This window comes from Excalfactoria chinensis, chromosome Z, assembly GCF_039878825.1.
Source record: "Excalfactoria chinensis isolate bCotChi1 chromosome Z, bCotChi1.hap2, whole genome shotgun sequence".
In the NCBI taxonomy this organism is placed as follows: Eukaryota; Metazoa; Chordata; class Aves; order Galliformes; family Phasianidae; genus Excalfactoria; species Excalfactoria chinensis.
This window is the reverse complement of record NC_092857.1, coordinates 11,057,089-11,076,696: the sequence shown is the minus strand read 5'-3', so window position 1 is coordinate 11,076,696 and position 19,608 is coordinate 11,057,089. Positions and strand designations below refer to the sequence as shown.

Sequence of the window (19,608 nt, the reverse complement as noted above, 5' to 3'; positions counted from 1 at the left end):
AGCTTGTTTTTAGCATATATAATAGAATTTCCAGCTGATTTTACTTACTTCAAGGCTACTACTCTATTTTCAGAACAAACTGAATCTTTAGGTAAGCTGCAGATCCAACTCTCCTCGTAATCACTTTTCTTCAATTCAGCGTAATTATCTCCTCATGTATATATTGTTTTATATCAGAACTGCCTACAGAGAAAACCTCACAGTTGGCCTTCACCTACTGCACTATGTATATGTTTGGACACCATGAACAGTATGGTGTTTCAATCTCAATGGAAACACAGGCAGATTTTGAAACTTCGATAAAGCAGTACACATCTTGAACCAAGAATGGAATCATCTGCAATGAGGTAAGAGTTCTGCAACTTTGCTTCACATCTCAACCAGAACTAATGACACTGTGCCACAACTCCGCAAGTCGTCAGACTCAGCCCTCAGATATTCCCTCAGGAAGATCTACTGGTTCCAAATACCGTCCTATGCTGCCCGTGATCAAATTACATTTCATTAAAGTTGTAATGCTTTGTAAATTCAAACACGTACTACTCAAAGGACCTCTTCTTGGAGCAAGGTGTTCTGCTCCTTATTACACGGACACAGTTAAGTTACTGCTAAACATAATGAAACAGCTGTCCTTACCTTTTATAAATGAAATACTCTTACGTACTATCCAGTGCAGAAAATATTGTGAAACTAAAGGATAATTTAAATTTAAACTGATCCCTCATATGGTTATATTCTATAACATATTTCCTGTTTTTAGGAACAGAAATCTTCAAGCAGGAGAAAGAGTTGGGATCTTCTTTATAATTGCTTATATTGACTCTTAGCTTATACTCTTCTTCTGCAGCTGTGGCACGTCCAAGCTAAACCACCAACAAACAGTATTGTGTAAAACTTTGCATTAGAATTACTTACGTGAATGAAACCGGCATACTTTTTGTCTATTTCCACCAACTGCTGGTCAGCTTTGTTTCGCATAGAGGGCTCTGGATCTGTGCCCATAGCAATTAAGTATGGCACACACTTGAAAGACAAATGAAATTATTATTTGGTCATTATACTACCTCTTTCTCACTCTTTGTTCTTCCATTATACTGTTCTTGTATTCAGTAGAAACTAAAATAAAAAGCTTCCTGCAACTTAACCTCCACACTACTTTTTGCAAGCAGAGTGCAATATACAAGAAAGACCAGGATTAAAAATAATGGTGTAAGTTATGCAAGATTTCAGCTTATGTTCCTGTTTTTCCTCAAACTCTAAAAAATGCCATTTAAAAAAACCTTATACCACTTCTGACTGAATATGCATGATGGCTGAAGTGTTAAAAACAATATAAATAAAAATAATATAAATAAAAGTAATATAAATAAAAATAATATAAATAAAAGCATTATAAGAATAATGGTGATTACAACTGAAGACAGTTTGGACACTGGAGGATATGGATGCTGATGTAAAGGCAAGCTGACAGTTTCCAGTGCAAAGAGTGAACGAAAGAAAAAGACCTGGCATGCATCTGAAATTAGTAGTAGAAAAGCAACATGATCCAATGTCAGTTTGTACATGCTCTTTAGTCACTGGCTAGACATTACATCTTGATTCAAAGACAGGAAAAAGCAACATTCAGAATCTCAGTGTTTAATCAGCTAACACATATTTAAAGTATGTTTTCTATAAAGCACCTTTGCTATAATAAGAAATCACTGTAACACAGCTAGAAGAACACTGGATATTCACCTAACAAGTGTAAAAACCTCTAACAACAACAACAACCCCATTCTCCCTATCAGAAAAACCTACCATACCTGAACAGGATGGATGAGACCCTGGTTTAACGTCAGTGCAATGACATTTAGAGCAAAGTGGCGTACATTGGACTGGGTATGAAAGAAAGCCTCAAGGACCTGTTTGAGATACAGCTGCATGATGGAACTACTCATCCCTGAGGAAATATCACCCATTTCTTTCAGGTCTTCCTGTTTTGCTACTTTTTTCCCTGTAGAAAGGATAAAATAAACAGCACACTCACTACAGCATAACAATTTACTTTGCCATTAATTGACACCTGTTGATAATTAAGTTTTACTATGTACACAAATATTTCAGCTGTCTTAGAATGGGTGTTATGATCTCATGAATAGTATAACAGTTGGATGGTAAATTTTCTTAATAATAAGCTACCCTTCTCAATTTACCTCATGGAATATAATGAATTCTGAAAATATCTTCATGGACAATATTACTGACAAATAACAATCCTAAGTGATTCAGTTCATATATACAGTGATTATATGCAATAAAGATAGATTTTACACAGATGAAGTGATTAGCACAGAAGAACTCAGCACTTACAGTCTCTGTCTGCCTGCTGCATACGTGTGTCCTCCTCCTGCAAGTAGGTCTGGAGGTTTTTTAATACCTGGATTTTTAGGTTTACTGAACAGTTCTTATCTGAAAGAATGCTGTTGTACAGAGTCTTTACTTCCTGTTCAAACATTAAACTTGGGTGTTGTATAAATGCAAATCCTAAGGGTGGAAAAAATAGGACATACTCCACATTATTATAATACAGAAATTGCATTACTATTTTTTAAGTCTTGTTCCAAAACAAAGGTATGCAATTTATGCCCTCCCATTCCTACAACAGTATTGCTTTTCTAGTCCAAACAGAATTGCTTTTTCATATGGTCATCGTCCAAAACTTATAAGGAGTTCTATCAGCTACAAGAATACACATGCAATACATGTGATAAGTACAGGATGCTGACTCAGGGCAGCTGCAGAAAGAAGAGTTATATACATCCAGAAGCACATCCAGTGTGGTGGCCTGCACCGAAATGATTAGAAGCTCTCTAAAGAATAAGTGAAGAACATAACTAGGAATAACTGTTTGTAGAAAAACTGATAAAAATCACAAACGTTTAAAAATAAAAACTTAAAAGAAAATAACACAGCGAACAGAGCAAAATAAAGTTTATACATCCTGCCATCCTAAGTCATATACCTAGAAAGGACACTTGAAAACACTCTGAAGTGCTTCCAAAACTACATCTTTTGGAAGATACATGCTATAGAAGTGTTTTCAGATGCAGCTTTACCCTTCACACAGAACTGGTTACTCTTAGTATGAGAGGTCTTTATTTTATAAAATCTTGGATACAAATTAGCAACTGTATGTACCATTATAGATTATATGTGTAGATTTACAAATGCTGTTGACAACTTTTCACTGTTTCATAAAAAAAACAGTAATAGGAACACTTTGTCTCTACTTTAACTACTTTTTTTTTTTTTAAGGCTGTTAAAGAAAAGTGGACATTAAGTGACTACAGGAAACTAATACTCTTAATGAACAAAGACACAACACAAAAATATGAATGGGACAAAAATGGACAGCAAGAATAATAATAATAAAAATATGCAATGTATTATATTGGCTGTAATGAAGGGGAAGATTGAGGTAGATTTTTGAAAATGGATCTGTCCACAGAGAAGACAGTACGGGTAATGGCTAACTCCAGGGCAAAACCTTGGTGTGAATGATCTCATTTCAGTCTCAAAACAAAGAGAGGACAAAAGGCAGAGGATGTGGAGATGAAAAAGTGAGAAAAGCAGTAACAATGGTCTCTGAAGTACACAGCATAACTAAGCAATCCAGTTTACAATCCAGTTGTACTCTATACAACTGTATTGTAATGTTTATAATTTAATCACATCTGAGCAAGTCCAATCCATTTATCCATTTTTAACATCAATTTAAAATAAAAACAAGAAGAAAAGCACGAGCATATGCACGTATAACAGCCCATAATCCATTACTTCCTTCAGGCACGCAAAGGAATGTAAAAGCACCAGTATTCTCAAGGAAATGCTGACATTCCATGTTCTCTAAGTGGGGAAGAAATCTTGTTTGGTATAACAATTTCTCGTAGAGGATGAAACATAAAACATCTGCTATACTCATTCTGTTAAGGGGAAGCCTCAAGTAGTGAATATAGCTAAACATCCTACTAAATTTTAAATCCTCAAACTGACTTGAAGTTACACTGGGAAAAGAACCAGAATTACTCCACAAAAGCAACACATACCAAAGCAAATGCTAAACCTGTTTAGTGCCTTCACTTTAAAGGACTCACTAGCAACTACTGATAGGAAAACACAAGTTCTTCATGTGTCTCTTTAATTGCATATGAATATTGAAATTGCTTGTTAGTCCCTTCAATCTTGTTGATGTGCACAAATGTTGAATGGCTTGGCAGTGGCTCACTTAACAGACAGTAAGTTGGAACTTCGTCCTGTATACCACATCTGGACACATGCAACAGCTATTCTTCAAATAGAATGCAAACATTGATTAGATCAATGTGTCACTTAAAACAGCTGTCTGAAGTCTAATTAAAATGAAGAATGAGGTGATTACAGGTACAGAATAAAAAGAGTCTATTCTATTTCCACCCCTTCCCCCAAACTGATTGCAGTTCAGGTGAATTTAACAACATTTTTGGCTAATGTAATACTGTCAGCATCTTTGAGTAAAGTAATCAGGCCTGCAGTTAGCCTGGTGGCCTCGAGCCCATGTGCACCATCCTGGGGTGGACAATTAAATTGGACTAAAATACAGGTAGCGTTGTGCACCTTGGTGAAGTGCTTTGAAAAACTTCAGCTAGTCCAGAGCACTGTAGCATTACTCTTGCAACTGAAGCTACTCTAAAGCCATTAACCCCACCTAGCTGTTTGAAATGGTTTCTCACAGAATATCACAACAAGAATAAGTCTTGGTTTTCAGCACCATCCAAAAAGCAAATAAAACAATAGCATTAGGAGGCAAATTCTCTTCCATAGTGAAACTATAGCTCACAGCTAAACTGTAGCAAGCTCACATCCATGAAAACAGAACTGCTCTGGAAATCAAGGCCTATCTGCCCAAACAAGATCCTCTCATAAGCACTGTTTCTGTCATTGAGCAGAGGATGAATGTGACACAGAACACTCAGTGGCAGTTAAAGTACTACTGCAAGTCACATACACTACTGCCTTCAGACAAAACACCTACTTAAAACTGAAATACAGACAAAATCCTAAAACAGAAAGTGATACTTGGGCTATGGCATTATCCCAATGGCTAGTGAAATCCCACAGAATGTCTTCCACTTGGTACAAGATACCAGAGTTCCCCTGATGCCTGCAAAAGACCTGACGACATTCAGAATGCTCAGGACATTTCCAGCACTTTTTCTAGTTATTCCTTAACCATGTCTTGAGGACTGAAAAACTGGAATTAGAGCTATGCACATATTTGCATGTGGGAGAAAAAAAAAAAAAATATCTCTACTCCTTTAGAAATCCACTGCTTTTTAAAACTTAGACGCACATCAAGAGGTATTCCCTGTCAAAATCCTGCAGCAGACTCATACAACTACCATCCCTTTGAGAACATTTGCCTAGCAGTTTGTCAAATAAACAGGCAGTGAAGGTTGACTTTATAGAAGTTTCCCTTTTACTGCAGAAACAGTTGTGCTCCTGCAGAAGAATAAAAATCATTAGCATGTCTTACCCAGGCCAATAATGGCTTTTGTCTGTACTTCTTCATCTGAATGCTTTGTAAAATACATCAGCAGTTCAAGTACTTTATCCTTAATGTTAACCTGAGCAAATTAAAACAAACAAACAAAAAAAGCTATTTGGAGATGAAACAGATGTTTTTAATCTCTTACAAAACCCATAAATAACAAAAAGTAAAGGAGATACACAGCTTTAACGCACAGCCTTTCCACATACTTACAAACCAAAAAACATTACTGTATGCATTATGAAAATAACACAGCTTTGAGCAGCAAGGAATACTGTGTTTTCAAGTAAAAGTAAAGCATTCAATACACGTAAGATTTGGACAGTAAATATGTAAGTTATTTTTACCTTACTGTTGCCCTTAAAATCTTCATGATCAAAATCAAAATGCCGACACAGTGCTCCAACAGTGAAAAGTGATCTAAGGAGTGCTGGTTTATTGGCAGTAAGTATTGTACTGTTGGGGTCTTCTTGGTGTTGACTTTTTAATTTTGAAAGTGCACCTACAGTAAAAGTTTTAATCACAGTGTTTAAACATGGTGCATCCCTAAGACTTGTAGCCAAAACTGAAAAAATTACGTTATGATTTTACTTACCATAGTATCTATTAAAACAGGCCCAGACAAACTTGTAATTCTGGGTGACCTTGTTCACAACAGACCCAAGGCAGCTCACACAATGTTGAACAACCTAGGAACAAGAAGTAACAAATTAATGATAGAATTAGAATTTAAAGTTGAAACTTTTATGGAATTATGTACAACGAAAACAAACACTCCAAGTCAGTCTCCTACGCTGCTCTGAAAACCTGCCCAAACTCAATCATTAAATTTGTATGTCAAACTGAAAGCAATGCTTCCTAATTTATTTTCACAGAAACTAGAACAGATGCAAAAAATAGAGCAAATTCTCAGCTACAGAACATTTTTCAGTGTAGTCACCACAATTAACCAATCTGCTTGGATTAGCTGATCAAGACATTCTTCATTTCATAGTTTGACAACTGTACGTGGCCATCTGGAATGTGGCTTATCTTTCTTGTTGTCATCAATGCCAAAAAGCACCGTCCACTACCTCACAGTGCTCACACTCACTTTTTTGTTTTCATAAACATTCAGCAAGCGTGGATGAATGTCAATGATTGCCATTTGTTCTGCATGGAGGAATTAAATGACTCACCTTCACTTTACACACACTTTCATGTCATTGATGTTTTGTCAGACTGCCCCACTACTGCCATCTATCACATGGCAACAAAATCTAATGGAACATTGGTGGGAGGTTTCTACTGCCATTCCACCAACATCCACCTCTGACACTGTGAGCCAACATAATAAAATAGGAAACATTACTTTCGGAGCAGACTTTGTATATCAGCAATACATAAATCTTCACCAAACCAATAACTTCTTTTTTATGCAACAAGTATAAGCAACTTCATGATGAAGACAGACATTCTTTAAATGGAAACTGTGCAACTGAGTAAAAAACTGGATATTAGCAATTTAAAGCTTACTGTCATGCCATATTTGATGATGAGTTTCATGAGGTCTTCCTCAATAGTGGCAAGGAAGGTCTCACTTGGGTGCTCCATTAGCGGCACTACAAGCTCTAAGATTTTTGCAACATTGCAGATCACCATGAAATCATTTTGAGTCTGAAACAACAGTATTCACAGAGTTTAACATTTCTCATTGTTAATTATAAACTAAGTTTTATTAACATGCACTGACAGTCAAAAATTCCAACATATGTAAAACATGACGGAGACATTTAGTAAAGATTTAGAAGGCTATTCAAATAGTTTTATTCTGCTATCTGCTTTTTATTTTAAAAGCTAATTCCTGCTTTTTGCAGGCAAAGGACTGTAGTAGCATAACTCTATTTTTCACCTGGGCTTTATGGAGCCTTAAAAACTTTTCAATTTTTTGTCATGTTATTGTATTTTAACTCTTTGATTTTTCTTTTTTCTAAGTGCTCTACAACAAGATTACTTCCTGACACATACGCTAGGAAACACAACACTGGGCAACAAATTAAGTCACATTATGCCCTCTAATGTAAAAATTACAATTAAAATGATTAATAGCTTAATAATCATGAGGACTGTAACTGAGAGACCTGTGGAAAACACTGCATATATTAATTATATGTCCTGATAAAAATCGACTTTTTTGACAAATCAGGAATGCTAATCATGATAATTGCCATTCCCTAAATCAAGCCATTTAACATATCTCAACTTCTAAAAGTAAAAAACTGGTGAAATACGCTAAGGAGATGTTACAGCAAATAATCAGATATCTCTTTCCTCTCTTTAACCAGAAGCAGCTTTAAAAGCTTGCTGCAGATGTGCCTATAGTATACTCCAGAGCTAAAAATGCTGAGATACACCTATAAGCTCATCTGATAACAAAACTGCCATTTCCCAGGCAGCTAACCTGCCAGCCCCTCAGCCATTCTCTTCTTTCAGTCACAGCTACATGATCTGCCCAGCTTCTTCTGGCAAATCAGTGATTCATCAAAACCTTCACTAAGCCCACTGTGCTAATCAAAATGCCAGAAAGCTCCACAGTTCTTCAGAGGAGGCAGGCAATTTTACTGGCCCGAGTGGTTTACCATTATTATCTCTCTCACATTTTTCTAAACTAAACTGTCTCATAACGGGACACAAAAATCCAGGACTGGATAGCTGGATGGTAGAGAAGGGAGAGGTTAAGTGTTGAAGTGTTATGTCGTCCCGCCACACAAAACCATACCTTTACTCTCAATATTCTTATGTTAAATCTTAACTAAAGACTATGACTGTATGTAAGACAATTTTAAGAAACTATTATGTAGCAGGTAAATAGCTGGGTTTCAGTCCATAAAGATGAAGAATAAGTTTCCACTTCATTTGACTGTAAAACAACCTCTTATAAGCTACAGAGATGAGCAAAACCTAACATCTTCAGCAGATATGATGCTCATGAAACAGAAATACTATTTATATCTCTTTTCCTGTCATCAATTCCAGCAAGTATGTAAAACAGTCATCAAATTCTTTGATTATCTGAGGAAAAAAATCCAAGCCTGATATTCAAACTTTCTCTACTTACACTACATTTAGTGGCCAGATATGGCTGCATGGTCATGGCATGTTTGACCATTAACTGGGGCCTGATTTTACTGAATAAGAACAAAGTGGTTATACAAGCAACCAAGCGACCAGAATTCACTCCTTTGTTGTCAGAATCTGCAAAAATGAGAAAATACATGATATTAGATCTATATATCAGTTGATCAATTAGAGACATATGACTTAAAAATTATAGGAATACATTTTTTGAGCAATATCTTTCCATATCTTTCAATGCAAAATATCCTTACATATTCTACTTAGCTAAGGACACTGGAAATGAAAGCATAATTTGTTAATACACAATCACAAAATAAGTGAAATAACAGTAACAGACATTATTACATTTTAATACTTAAATACTATATACAATACACCAATGATTCCTATTACAAATGCAGAACATTAAGGCAAAGAAAGCTTTCTATATCTGTTTTGCTTTTAGTGATCTAAAAGATTTAACAAATACTTTTCAAGTAGTTCTGTTATTCTGGTTATATGGTAAATTTAGGGAAGCATTATTACTATACAGTGCTCAAAAGTACCTACAGAGCTTACATGCAATAATTATACAAATAATTATATAAGTATTATATAAATAAAAACTACTGCTCATCTTTTAGTGGTAATTCTGTCGAAGTAACTTTTCATTACAGTAATTTTAAGAATCACTGTAAGAGTTTTAAATAAAATTCAAAGCAGTTTAGATAATGGATTCTAAATAGACTTACCTGATAAAGACTCCTCGTATTTAAGGATGTGCTCAACCAAATTGTCAACAAGTTGAGTACAAGCCTTCTTCACAGGTTTATATGAGGCATCCTCTTCTGACTTCAATAGCTATAGTAAATGAAACAGAAAATGATTTAATGCTAAGGGTATATTCATTTACGCACGACACATACTGGTTTTATCATAGAATAGTCTGGTGTGCAAGGGACCTCAAGGACCACCAAGCTCCAATACCCCTGCCACAGACAGGGCCTCCAAGCTTCAGATCTAACACTAGATCGGGCTGCCCAGGGGCTCATAATTACTACAAGTAAACAAGGATTTTTGAATTACTAAGCAATCTCTATATCTGTTCCATAAAAGTTATGAGATGAAGAAAAACCTAAAAGGAAGTAGGAAATCAAATCAAAATGCAAGAAAATTAAAAACAAACAAACAAACAAATAAACAAAAAAAAAAACATCAAAAGGACATGAGTAACTCTGCTGATGCTTGTATTGGGACAAAATCTAACTTTGTGCTTCATGAAATTGTAAGGAAAACAATTTTCCACTTATACTTGCCAACAGTAACTAATAGAAGGCTTTTAAAAATGTTTTGGAAAGAAAAAAAAAAAGGGGGGGGGGGGGCAAAGAGAAAAGGAGCATTATTGACACAAAGCAAAAACATGAAATAAGTCAAAAACTGTTCGAGCTTTCTTTTCTATGACTGACATTATGCCCCTGAAATCCTTCAATATTTATTAAGACTTAATTCTTTACAATAACCTTTTCTCCTGTCCAATCTTTCAGACAGCTTATTTGACAAAGTATTTTCATGGCACTCCAGACTAATGTAAAGTATTTTGAGACCTTTAGTTCCTCTAATCATGCTTTTGTACCTTCAGAATTAACCAAAGCATACACAAAATAGATGAGGAAGATACCACGGCTAGCAGATTTAAACAAAGCATGCTCATTGCTCATAAAAATGAGTGAAATATTATGTAGAAGTAAGCAATACTCTAAATACTCACTGCTAATACTCAACTGTAACAAGTACGTTGGTTATGAAAATACACTTATATGCAATTAAAAATAAACAAAAAGTTTCAGAATTAAGTACCTTAGCTGTGAACTTCACATTATGTCAGTCATTACTGAAGACGACATGAATTTAAAAAACAGAACTAAAAAAAGCCTAAAACTTCCCAAAATGAAAATCAGTATATAAAATATTTCTAAAACAGATCATACAGAAATAAAGAAACAAGTGTAAGAGACAAAGAAAATTACAACAATAAAGCAAAAAAGAAAAATAAAAAAAAAAAGGTCGTGTTTAAAGAGCACCAACTGAATTTACTTTAAAGGACTGCTCCTGTAGTTTCCTTCCAGTGTGTTCTAGTACCAAAATAAACGTTAGTATCCTTATAATGATAGTGTCATACCTTAAAAATGTAATACTCACATTTTGAAGAAGCTGCTCAAACCAATCATACCCTGTATCCCTACAAGCTGCCACCTAAAAGCAATAATGAAAATAAATCATTTAAAATAGGAACCAGAAAACCTTCAATAACAGACTACACATATTTTACTATGCTACATGAACTGTATGTGATGAGTTTTTGGTAGCAAGGGGGCATAGAGGAAGCTACCAAAAGCAGGAGCCCATCAGCTCTTCTCCATCAGTGACAGATCACAGGCAGCTTCAGCTGCTCCAAAAGGGATATGCCACAGGAAGGAACTGAAGCAGCGAGTAACAGTGGTTGCACCTTTTTTTGTATTTAAGGCGAAAACCTGCTACACAGCAGCAGCAGCTGAAGAAAAGGAATGAGAAAATGTAGATAGATGCAGCCCTTCAGGCACCAAGGGCAGTACAGAATTAGGTTAGGAAGTGCTACAGGCATGGAGCTGAATTCCCCTGCAGCCCTGGAGAGGCCCATGGTGGAGCAGCCTGTCCCTCTGAAGCCCATGGGCACCACACACAGCAGATCTCCACATGCAGACATGGAGGAGACCACGGTGCAGCAGTAGATAAGGTCTGAAGGAGGTTGCAGCCCATGGAGAGCCCCTGCAGAAGCAGTCATGGGTAGGAGCTGAAGGTCATAGTGAGCAGCCTGCCGTGGGGCAGGTGGGCTGGGGGAGCTGCCATCTGTGGGGAACAGTGCTAGAGCACTGAGAACTGTGATATGATAGAGAACTGTGTTGGGACAGTGCTCATAGAGCTGCCACCTGCAGGAAATCCACAAGGATCACTTCAGGAAGGATGGCATCCCGTGGGTGGGACCTCACAAGGAAAGGGGCAGAGTGACAATGGAGAATTGGTACAGAGGAAGAATTACGGGTTGTCATTCCCTGTTCTCCTGTTCCCTTCAAGGGGAGGATGCAGATGACGGTTGATGGGGGTGAACGTGTTTTCAGTATGTTTTTAGTCCTCACTGCTCTAGTCTGCTAGAAACAAGCAATGAATTACACTAATCTCCCTATGGTGAGTCTGTTCTCACCCAAGTTGAGCAATCTCCCTGTCCTTATTGTGACACTTGAGCCCTCTTTTATTCTATTTTTGTCCTCCTCTTCATTTGAAGTGGAGGAATGTGAGAGTAGCTCTGGTGGACTTCATCTGTCCATAAGGGTGAAGCTACCACATATGCGATGCTTTTGTGTCTTCAGAGATTAGAAGCAATTTTATGCATTTGCAAATATTTCTTATAATTTAAGCAGTTTTGGAATATTTTACTGGCCATCGCAAATTTTGGTTTTGTACAACATCTTGTGCAAATCAAAGCTTGACATATCAAAAATGAATGTGTACACATACACATTTTTATGTAAACAAACCAATCCTTAACTCTCATCGTGCATTAACATCGTCATGCAGATGCTCTAAAGTAGAATTATCAAGAAAACTAACTTCAGATGAAATGAAAACCACCTTATAAGTAGTTAATTGCATACCGTTTTCATTGTAAAAGACTACAGAAAATGCTTCTAAGAAACAAAAAACATAATCAAGCTTTGCATACAATTTAATTCAAATTTGTATAACATACCACATCAGTGATGTTCAGTATTTTCCTAGTCATTGCTTCTTTGTCATGGTGTGGAGTTGGAGTAAACCACAGCTTCTGGAATGTCTCATTTACTAGTTTCTGAAAGGAAGAAAAAAATAAGTCTATCTTGGTATGTAACTGTTCTCTCATATACACACACACTAGACTTGCACATGATGTGTGCAGTCTCATAAGAAATTATTCAAAGTAAGTAAGACAATTGTGGAGAGCAGACTCTTATCTCCTGGTAGTTATAGTGGCTTCTAAACAAGTACAAGTACCAACTGGTCACTGGGAATTAATGCTACAGAAACACTCTGCACCTATGGTTACAAATTTCCTTTGACTGTTTGCATTCTTTGGGAAAATAAGTGAAAACAAGATTATGATTTCTACAGCAGAATTAGCACAGTGGAAGATTACTTTGGAGTTTCCAGCACAGTTGGATAAGGTGGAGTAGAGAGACAACCTAAGTCAAATTGCATTAATAAGAATAATTGCATTATTCTTGCATGTTTATACAGTTGTAAAACCTCTCCTGATCCACAGAGGCTTAAAATTATGTTGAATAGACAATGCTTCACTTTTCTGAGGTTGATGAAAAGCAGCAGAGAGAATAAGGTCATCCTTCTTTTGTTGCAGAATCTTGGATTCAGCCTCTAGTACTTTGGATCCTACATCTTGATTAACAGTCTCTTCTGAAAGCCACTTGACATTAATGAGTCTAAAGTGGTAAAAATACATGCTGTGACTGTAAAGTTGAAGATTTCTAATCCTACCTGTAAGCTTGATGCAAAACTACTACAGATGTATTCCTAATTATCTGGTTATTGTGAAAATTACACTGCTGAGTTGAACAAAAACATGAATGTCAGGTTTGTGATTTATCATTTAATGTTAGTTTTCTGCCCTTCTACATATACAATGCAGGAAGAGTAGAATGTGAACATTTAAAGAACATTTCAGGTCAAATAAGTGATTCATTTAATGTTCAGAATTAATGCAAGAGAAGCACACACAAATACCCAAAACAATTTAGATGCAGAACTTCCTTATCTGGTTTGTTTGGATGTGAAGCAATGAATTTTGTCCTAAGGCTTACTTTCTTTGCAGAAAGGATTTTTATATGTCAGTTTCACTTGTTAGTTACCATTAGCAAACTAGTTACAAGTACTAGGTACAATATTTACAAACAAAGCAAACTCTAGAAAGTAACATTCATCTTGAGGAAGATGCATTTTTTCTACCTTAATGCCTTCTTCATCATTGACTCTCCGAATCATTTTCACACACATCTCTGTAATTTTAGGAAACGTTGGTTGCTCAATGCAGATGTCCCTAAGTATCTTTATGACTCTTTTTCTGACACTGATACCAGTATCCTGTGAGGAGAAAAGAATTACTCTTGAAAACAAATCAGACGAATTAATTTATGAATGAAATTAACTAATATTTGAACATTAACTGATTTGACTTGCAAAATGCATTTAGAAAAAGCAGTTAAAATATTTTAGAGTGTACTTCTGTAAAAGGTCAGCATAAACTTCTACCACATTATTTGCAACAATTCTAACTGGCTGACTGCCCACTACACTGAAATGCTTCCTCCACCTACAGACTGTGCTTTAAGAACTCATGATGATGGAAATGAATGAAATTTCATTTCCATGGCTTGAAAGTTAGATGTAATGATGCTTTAACTATAGTATTGGAATACACAAGATATTTTCATGCTTGTAAGCATATGAAGCTAGCTCTGAAGTCCCTCACAAACATTTTGTACAGCAAACGTGTTGTACTTGACTAAAAACTTGCCTGACATGGATACCAAAAGCTAATGTTATCTCACAGTTAGAGTAACATTCTATTTTATTTAAACATCTAGACAAAAGAGAGGACTTTGTATAAAAACATTAAAAGGACACCTTCACCTTCCAAAAAACGTAGTACAGAAAAACAAAGCAGTTTTTCTTCCTTATTTTTTTTTTCTTTAAATTTAATTACAAATGTCAACTTTAGATTACTGTGTTGTAGATTTTCCACTAGTTTTCACTATCCTTCAAATGGCTTGCAGTGATCCACAACTCAGTCTTCAGAGATATGGAATAATTCCTCATTAAACCCATCTTATTCCTCATCAGTGGAATCAAAAGGAACATAAATCCTGGTTCTGCTGCAGTACAGTTTTCTCCACATATTAAATTTTCTGGAGTAAAAAAACCTCACCAGAAACAAGGATGCATTTCACAAGGTTGGATGTACCAGGACGATGCTCCTCATTTAAAACAGAAAGTTATAATTTACTTTTTGGGATCATAATTCTAAATTATTAAACATACAAACTGTGGAAAAAACGTTTCCCAATGCCATTTAATAATGAATATCTAAAGTCACCATACCAATATTCTTTCAATCAGCATGTCATAATACTGCTCAGCAAGCTGAGGACGACAGAGCACAAATCGGCCAAGCAGCTCCACAGCTGCTTCCCGTACACTAGTGGAGTTATCCATTAACCGTCCGTGAACACCTCGCTGCATATCCGGCTAAAAAGAACAGATAGAACAAATCCACAATAAGAAAAAAGGATTTATTTCAAGCGTGACAGATCTTATGTATATGCAAAATGGAGATTTCATTTTTACCCTGGCTAGAATACTGGGATCTACAGCAACAACCTCAGACAAACACTTCATGGCTTTTGTTCGAACAGCAATTGCATTTTCACCAAGTACACGCAGAATCTAACAAGAGAACAAAAATAGCTTCAGTTGCTTTAGGAAGATAATACACAATACTTAACACAGGCAAAAAATGAAAAAGAGTAACATGCAAACTATTTAATGAAAACAAGAATATCTGTCTACCAAAAACTGAATATATCTTCTCACAGGTGCAAGAAAAGGTTGTTCCAAGGCACTAGCATGGCCGTTTGCTAGGATCTGCTACATCTATAAGACTAGTCCAAACAGGACTTATGCAAGGGCAACATGTTCATTCTACATCCCTTTACTTTAAATATGTTTTGCCATTAATAAGCTTTCACAATTTTCTTTAAAAACAGGAAGACTAGATGTGGACACTGTAACTGCAACTGTCTCTGTATGCAAATCAACATAAAGCAGTGCAACCTAAGCCACTACTTAAGTTCAAATATGTCACCATGACAACACGTTATTCCTCTTCTCTCAGAAAAAGGGAAGAAATCACAGTGGGTCAAACAACTTCCAAAGTAATAACGTGCCCTTGTGCAAATAAATGAATACACTGGCTTATATTTTCAAATCATATTATGATACTTTTCATGGGCCTGCAATACCAAATGAACACGCATATGACAGAAACTTTCTCACATTCACTGTGTATCTCATATAATTATTTTGTTGTATTCATACACAAAATAACATATGCACAGTATGACATACAACAAGCATGAAAGAAAAAGAAGCACTTATGCCATCAGTATGGAATATGAAAGCATGTGGTCAAGGCATGATAACTACCTGTACTCAACAATAAACAGATATTACTGCACACTACTCCAAAACTCTGTGGCATCAGAAAGAAGCTATGTTTCAACGTACTAAGAGTTCTGGCATGGTTTACCTGTGTTAAATAAATATCGAAGCTTTGGGCAAACGGCCTCATAGAGGCCAAGTAGCGAACAATCAAACATGCATCTTCATAGTCCACGGTATCAGAATAAATCCTGCAACAAATTAAATGTGATAACTAGGACATGCTTATTAAAAAATAATCTCAAACATCAAATGCATAAGATTCATGTGCATAAATGTTAATAAAGAAATCAGCAGTACTGAAACATACTTTAATGTAATGAACTGAGATGGAGCAGTTTTAATGATGCTGCGAAGAAACTTCTTGCGACTTTCTGCTCTGTGCATGATTTGTCCTGTGGTCTCAACATCTTTTGCATGATGAGTTCCTTCAGATGAATCCTCATCCTTCTGAGATTTAATTGCCTTCTCTGTCTCCATAGTTGTATCCCGAAACCACTGAGCTATATAAAACTTCCGAGAAAACTGGATAGATACAGGAGAACACATAGAAACAAAAACAACAGAGAGGGAAGAAGGAAATTAACAGATTCATACTAAGACTGAGTCTAATGCATCAACTGTGTTTTGGGAAAGACCATCAACAATAGACATCAGGGTGACAATTGAACTGAAGCACTAATATGCATGACCAAAGGTCATTTTATTCAGTAGATATGTTACTGAAGTTAATTTTATATATACTCAACATCAGAAAACTGAAATTTACCACTAATGATGCATCAGTTTCAGTGTTCTCATCCAGATAATCCAATAAAGCCTTCTGTAGCTGTTGAATATCGTCTTCTCCTCCTGAAGCCTGTCAGAAGAGAAAGTCAGCTATGAAACAGAACATCACTCAGTGGTAGTAATTATCTGACAACTTGCACATCCATCAATAAAATATAACAAGGCTCATTGTTTTGACAATTGCCAAACATTAACAGTTTTTTTAAGGAACTACCTGTAAACTGCATCCAAACTAATTCAAACTTTGTGAAGTCAATGTCTAAAGAGGATTAAAAGCAGCATAGGAAAGCAGAAAAGCAGAGACTGAGAATTTTATCACAACTGAAACATATAATATAGCTTGCAAACATCAGCAAGTGGGAAAAGGCAGTTACAAGTTCACAAGATCAAGGCATAGGAGATATGCTAATGAAAAACATCAACAAGTGTTCAAATCAACTTGTCAAACTGATACGTTTCAAAGAAAAGTATCTACTATTTAAAAACATCAAAAGAGAATAGATTTTCCCAAAGATCTAGTTATATGGATGAAGAGTCCAAACTACTGTAAACAGTCATATGCATTCAGCAATCGCTGTGGAATATCCAGGTAATGGAAACGCTGAGGGAGCTGGGTCTCTTTGGTTTGGAGGACACTGAAGGGTGACCTCATTAATGTTTGCAAATATGCAAAGGGTGAATATCAGGCTTTTCTCAGTGACATCCAATGATAATGCTACTGTAGCTCCTTTTTTTCCTCTGTATTGTTATAAAGTGTGCTTTACTTCTGTAATTAACAACTTAATCAACAGAGAGCTGATGCAAGAAAGGCACAATGATCTAAAAAAACCCACGATTCTTACAAACCAAACACATTTTGTTCAGATTGCTGAACAATCACAAAAACTGATTCTCCACATGCCAGTTTTTTGATGAACTTTTTTTTTTTTCTCAGTTTTCTGTTTGTTGTTGTGATGTTAAACGAATCTTCACAGACTTCAAACATCTGAACAGATATATATAGCAACCCAGCTCAGTCCAGTTGGCACAGGACTTCTCACATACCTGTTTGAGGATTCTAGCTATAGATCCTTGATCCATTTTGCTAGTGACTGCATCTTTCCTCAGTCTTGCAGCTACAGTTCCAAGATAGTCAAGTGATGCAACTCTTAAAGCCATTTCTGTTGATTTATTACTGAACTGATGAACCTAAGTAAAGCAGATTTAATAATAATTTATGCAGCTGTGATTCTTCTCACAGTATTCCATGCGACCTCATTAAAAATTATACCTAACTTGCACACTCAATTATGTCTTATTATCACACCACAGATACACACAACTCATTTTGTATTCATTTTTCCTTTACTGCCTCTCTCTAAAAATAAGAACTGTTAGGATTTTTTAAATATTGTACTTTCATAAAATAAACTAGATGTCCAACAGAGCAGATATCCTTTTCAATAGCTTCTAAACCACCATAATACACCTCCCTCATTATTCACACAAGTATAATGAAAGTTACATTGTACTAGGAACAGGACCATAACATATTTTTCAAAAAAAACCAGTTCAAATTGGTTGCTAGCACAGATGACAGAAACAGTCATCAGATGCAGCTAGTTGCACAGCAGTTTTTGGCTTTCCTTTGGGAAAAACTTCAGGACTATCTGGGTTCAGCAGAAGGCTGGCAGAAAGTAGTGTGCAGCTTTGTGAAGGAATGATGGACAGAATTACTGAATAAAGGTTTGGAGTGATATGAAAGGAAAGGATCATAAAAAATCAATCAAATGAGTATTAAGTTATTAAGTGGGGCTACCTCCAACATTTTCAGGCTATCAAGGAAATGCCATACAAGGCAGCACTATAAAAAAAAATTCCCAAACACCTTCTAAAAATATAACGTGCTGAGGAACAATTCTTAACTGTCTGGACACTAAAGACAAAGTAAGGGAATAAAGGAGTTAGAGACATGCACCACTCCAGTGCTATGATGTCATTAGCATCAGAGATGCAAGATGGGATGGCTCCCCTGACTAGAGCAATTGAAGGACAAGGGGTCTTTAGGGTGGGCAGGCAGACAAGAGAAGGATAGTTTTGCTTTCTTGTCAATGACCAACTGGAGTGCATGGAGCTTTGACTGCGGATGTACAAACAACTTACAAACAACTTACTGAGACCTTACAGGTTAGGATTAGAGGGAAGATAAAGAAAGTGACAGTAAAGCTAGCTTCTGCAACAGGCCACGTGATTAAGAACAAGTGGATGAGGCCTTCTACAGACACAAAGGAGCATCCTTCTCATAATCATAATCAATGTCCTCATGGGGGATTTTCAGCCATTCTTTTAAATAATAAGTTAAATACAACATAGCAGGATCACCTTCTCCAAGTTCAGAAGTAATGCATTCAAACAAAGAGGATGTCGGGTGAGAATGCCAGGAGGCCTGCATGGAACAACAAAAATTGCTCCTGACCAAACTCAAGCACAAACTGAAACATACAGAGGGTGGAAGTAAGAATAATACTTCTTCAAGAAAGTGGTCAGGCACTGGAATGGGCTCCCCAAGAAGATGGTGGAGTCACTGTGCCTAGAGGTGATCAAGAAATGTTTAGATGTACTGAGAGATATGGTTTACTGGGAAGTACCTGTAATAGGTACACAGTTGGACTGAATGACCTTGGAGGTCTTTTTCAGCCTTAGTGGTTCTATGATTCTATGAGCAACAGTATACCTATGGCTCTTCCAAAGTTGTGTATCAATGATTATCTGACCTAAATTTTATTATCTATAACAATAAAAGAAAATCCTTGCATGTTCTACATGCACCAACTATCAGAAAGCATTCCTGTAAATAACTGGAGCTGAAGTAA

General features: G+C 36.2%; 1 protein-coding gene across 4 annotated transcripts in view; it reads right to left on the bottom strand.

The window, feature by feature from the left end:
- The window catches only part of NIPBL (NIPBL cohesin loading factor), a 136,885-nt gene that overhangs the window by 5,959 nt on the left and 111,318 nt on the right, over positions 1 to 19,608 (bottom strand). For all 4 annotated transcript variants that reach the window (XM_072358832.1, XM_072358831.1, XM_072358829.1 and 1 more), the window contains 18 exons: positions 17,801 to 17,944; positions 16,737 to 16,826; positions 16,278 to 16,492; positions 16,056 to 16,158; positions 15,095 to 15,193; positions 14,849 to 14,995; positions 13,697 to 13,831; positions 12,450 to 12,548; positions 10,865 to 10,918; positions 9,418 to 9,526; positions 8,667 to 8,803; positions 7,085 to 7,225; positions 6,165 to 6,258; positions 5,917 to 6,071; positions 5,555 to 5,645; positions 2,353 to 2,526; positions 1,806 to 1,996; positions 916 to 1,023 (listed from right to left, as the gene is read on the bottom strand). In XM_072358832.1, coding sequence (XP_072214933.1) covers positions 916 to 1,023; positions 1,806 to 1,996; positions 2,353 to 2,526; positions 5,555 to 5,645; positions 5,917 to 6,071; positions 6,165 to 6,258; positions 7,085 to 7,225; positions 8,667 to 8,803; positions 9,418 to 9,526; positions 10,865 to 10,918; positions 12,450 to 12,548; positions 13,697 to 13,831; positions 14,849 to 14,995; positions 15,095 to 15,193; positions 16,056 to 16,158; positions 16,278 to 16,492; positions 16,737 to 16,826; positions 17,801 to 17,944 — 2,286 coding nt within the window. The remainder of the gene's footprint in view (positions 1 to 915; positions 1,024 to 1,805; positions 1,997 to 2,352; positions 2,527 to 5,554; positions 5,646 to 5,916; positions 6,072 to 6,164; positions 6,259 to 7,084; positions 7,226 to 8,666; positions 8,804 to 9,417; positions 9,527 to 10,864; positions 10,919 to 12,449; positions 12,549 to 13,696; positions 13,832 to 14,848; positions 14,996 to 15,094; positions 15,194 to 16,055; positions 16,159 to 16,277; positions 16,493 to 16,736; positions 16,827 to 17,800; positions 17,945 to 19,608) is intronic.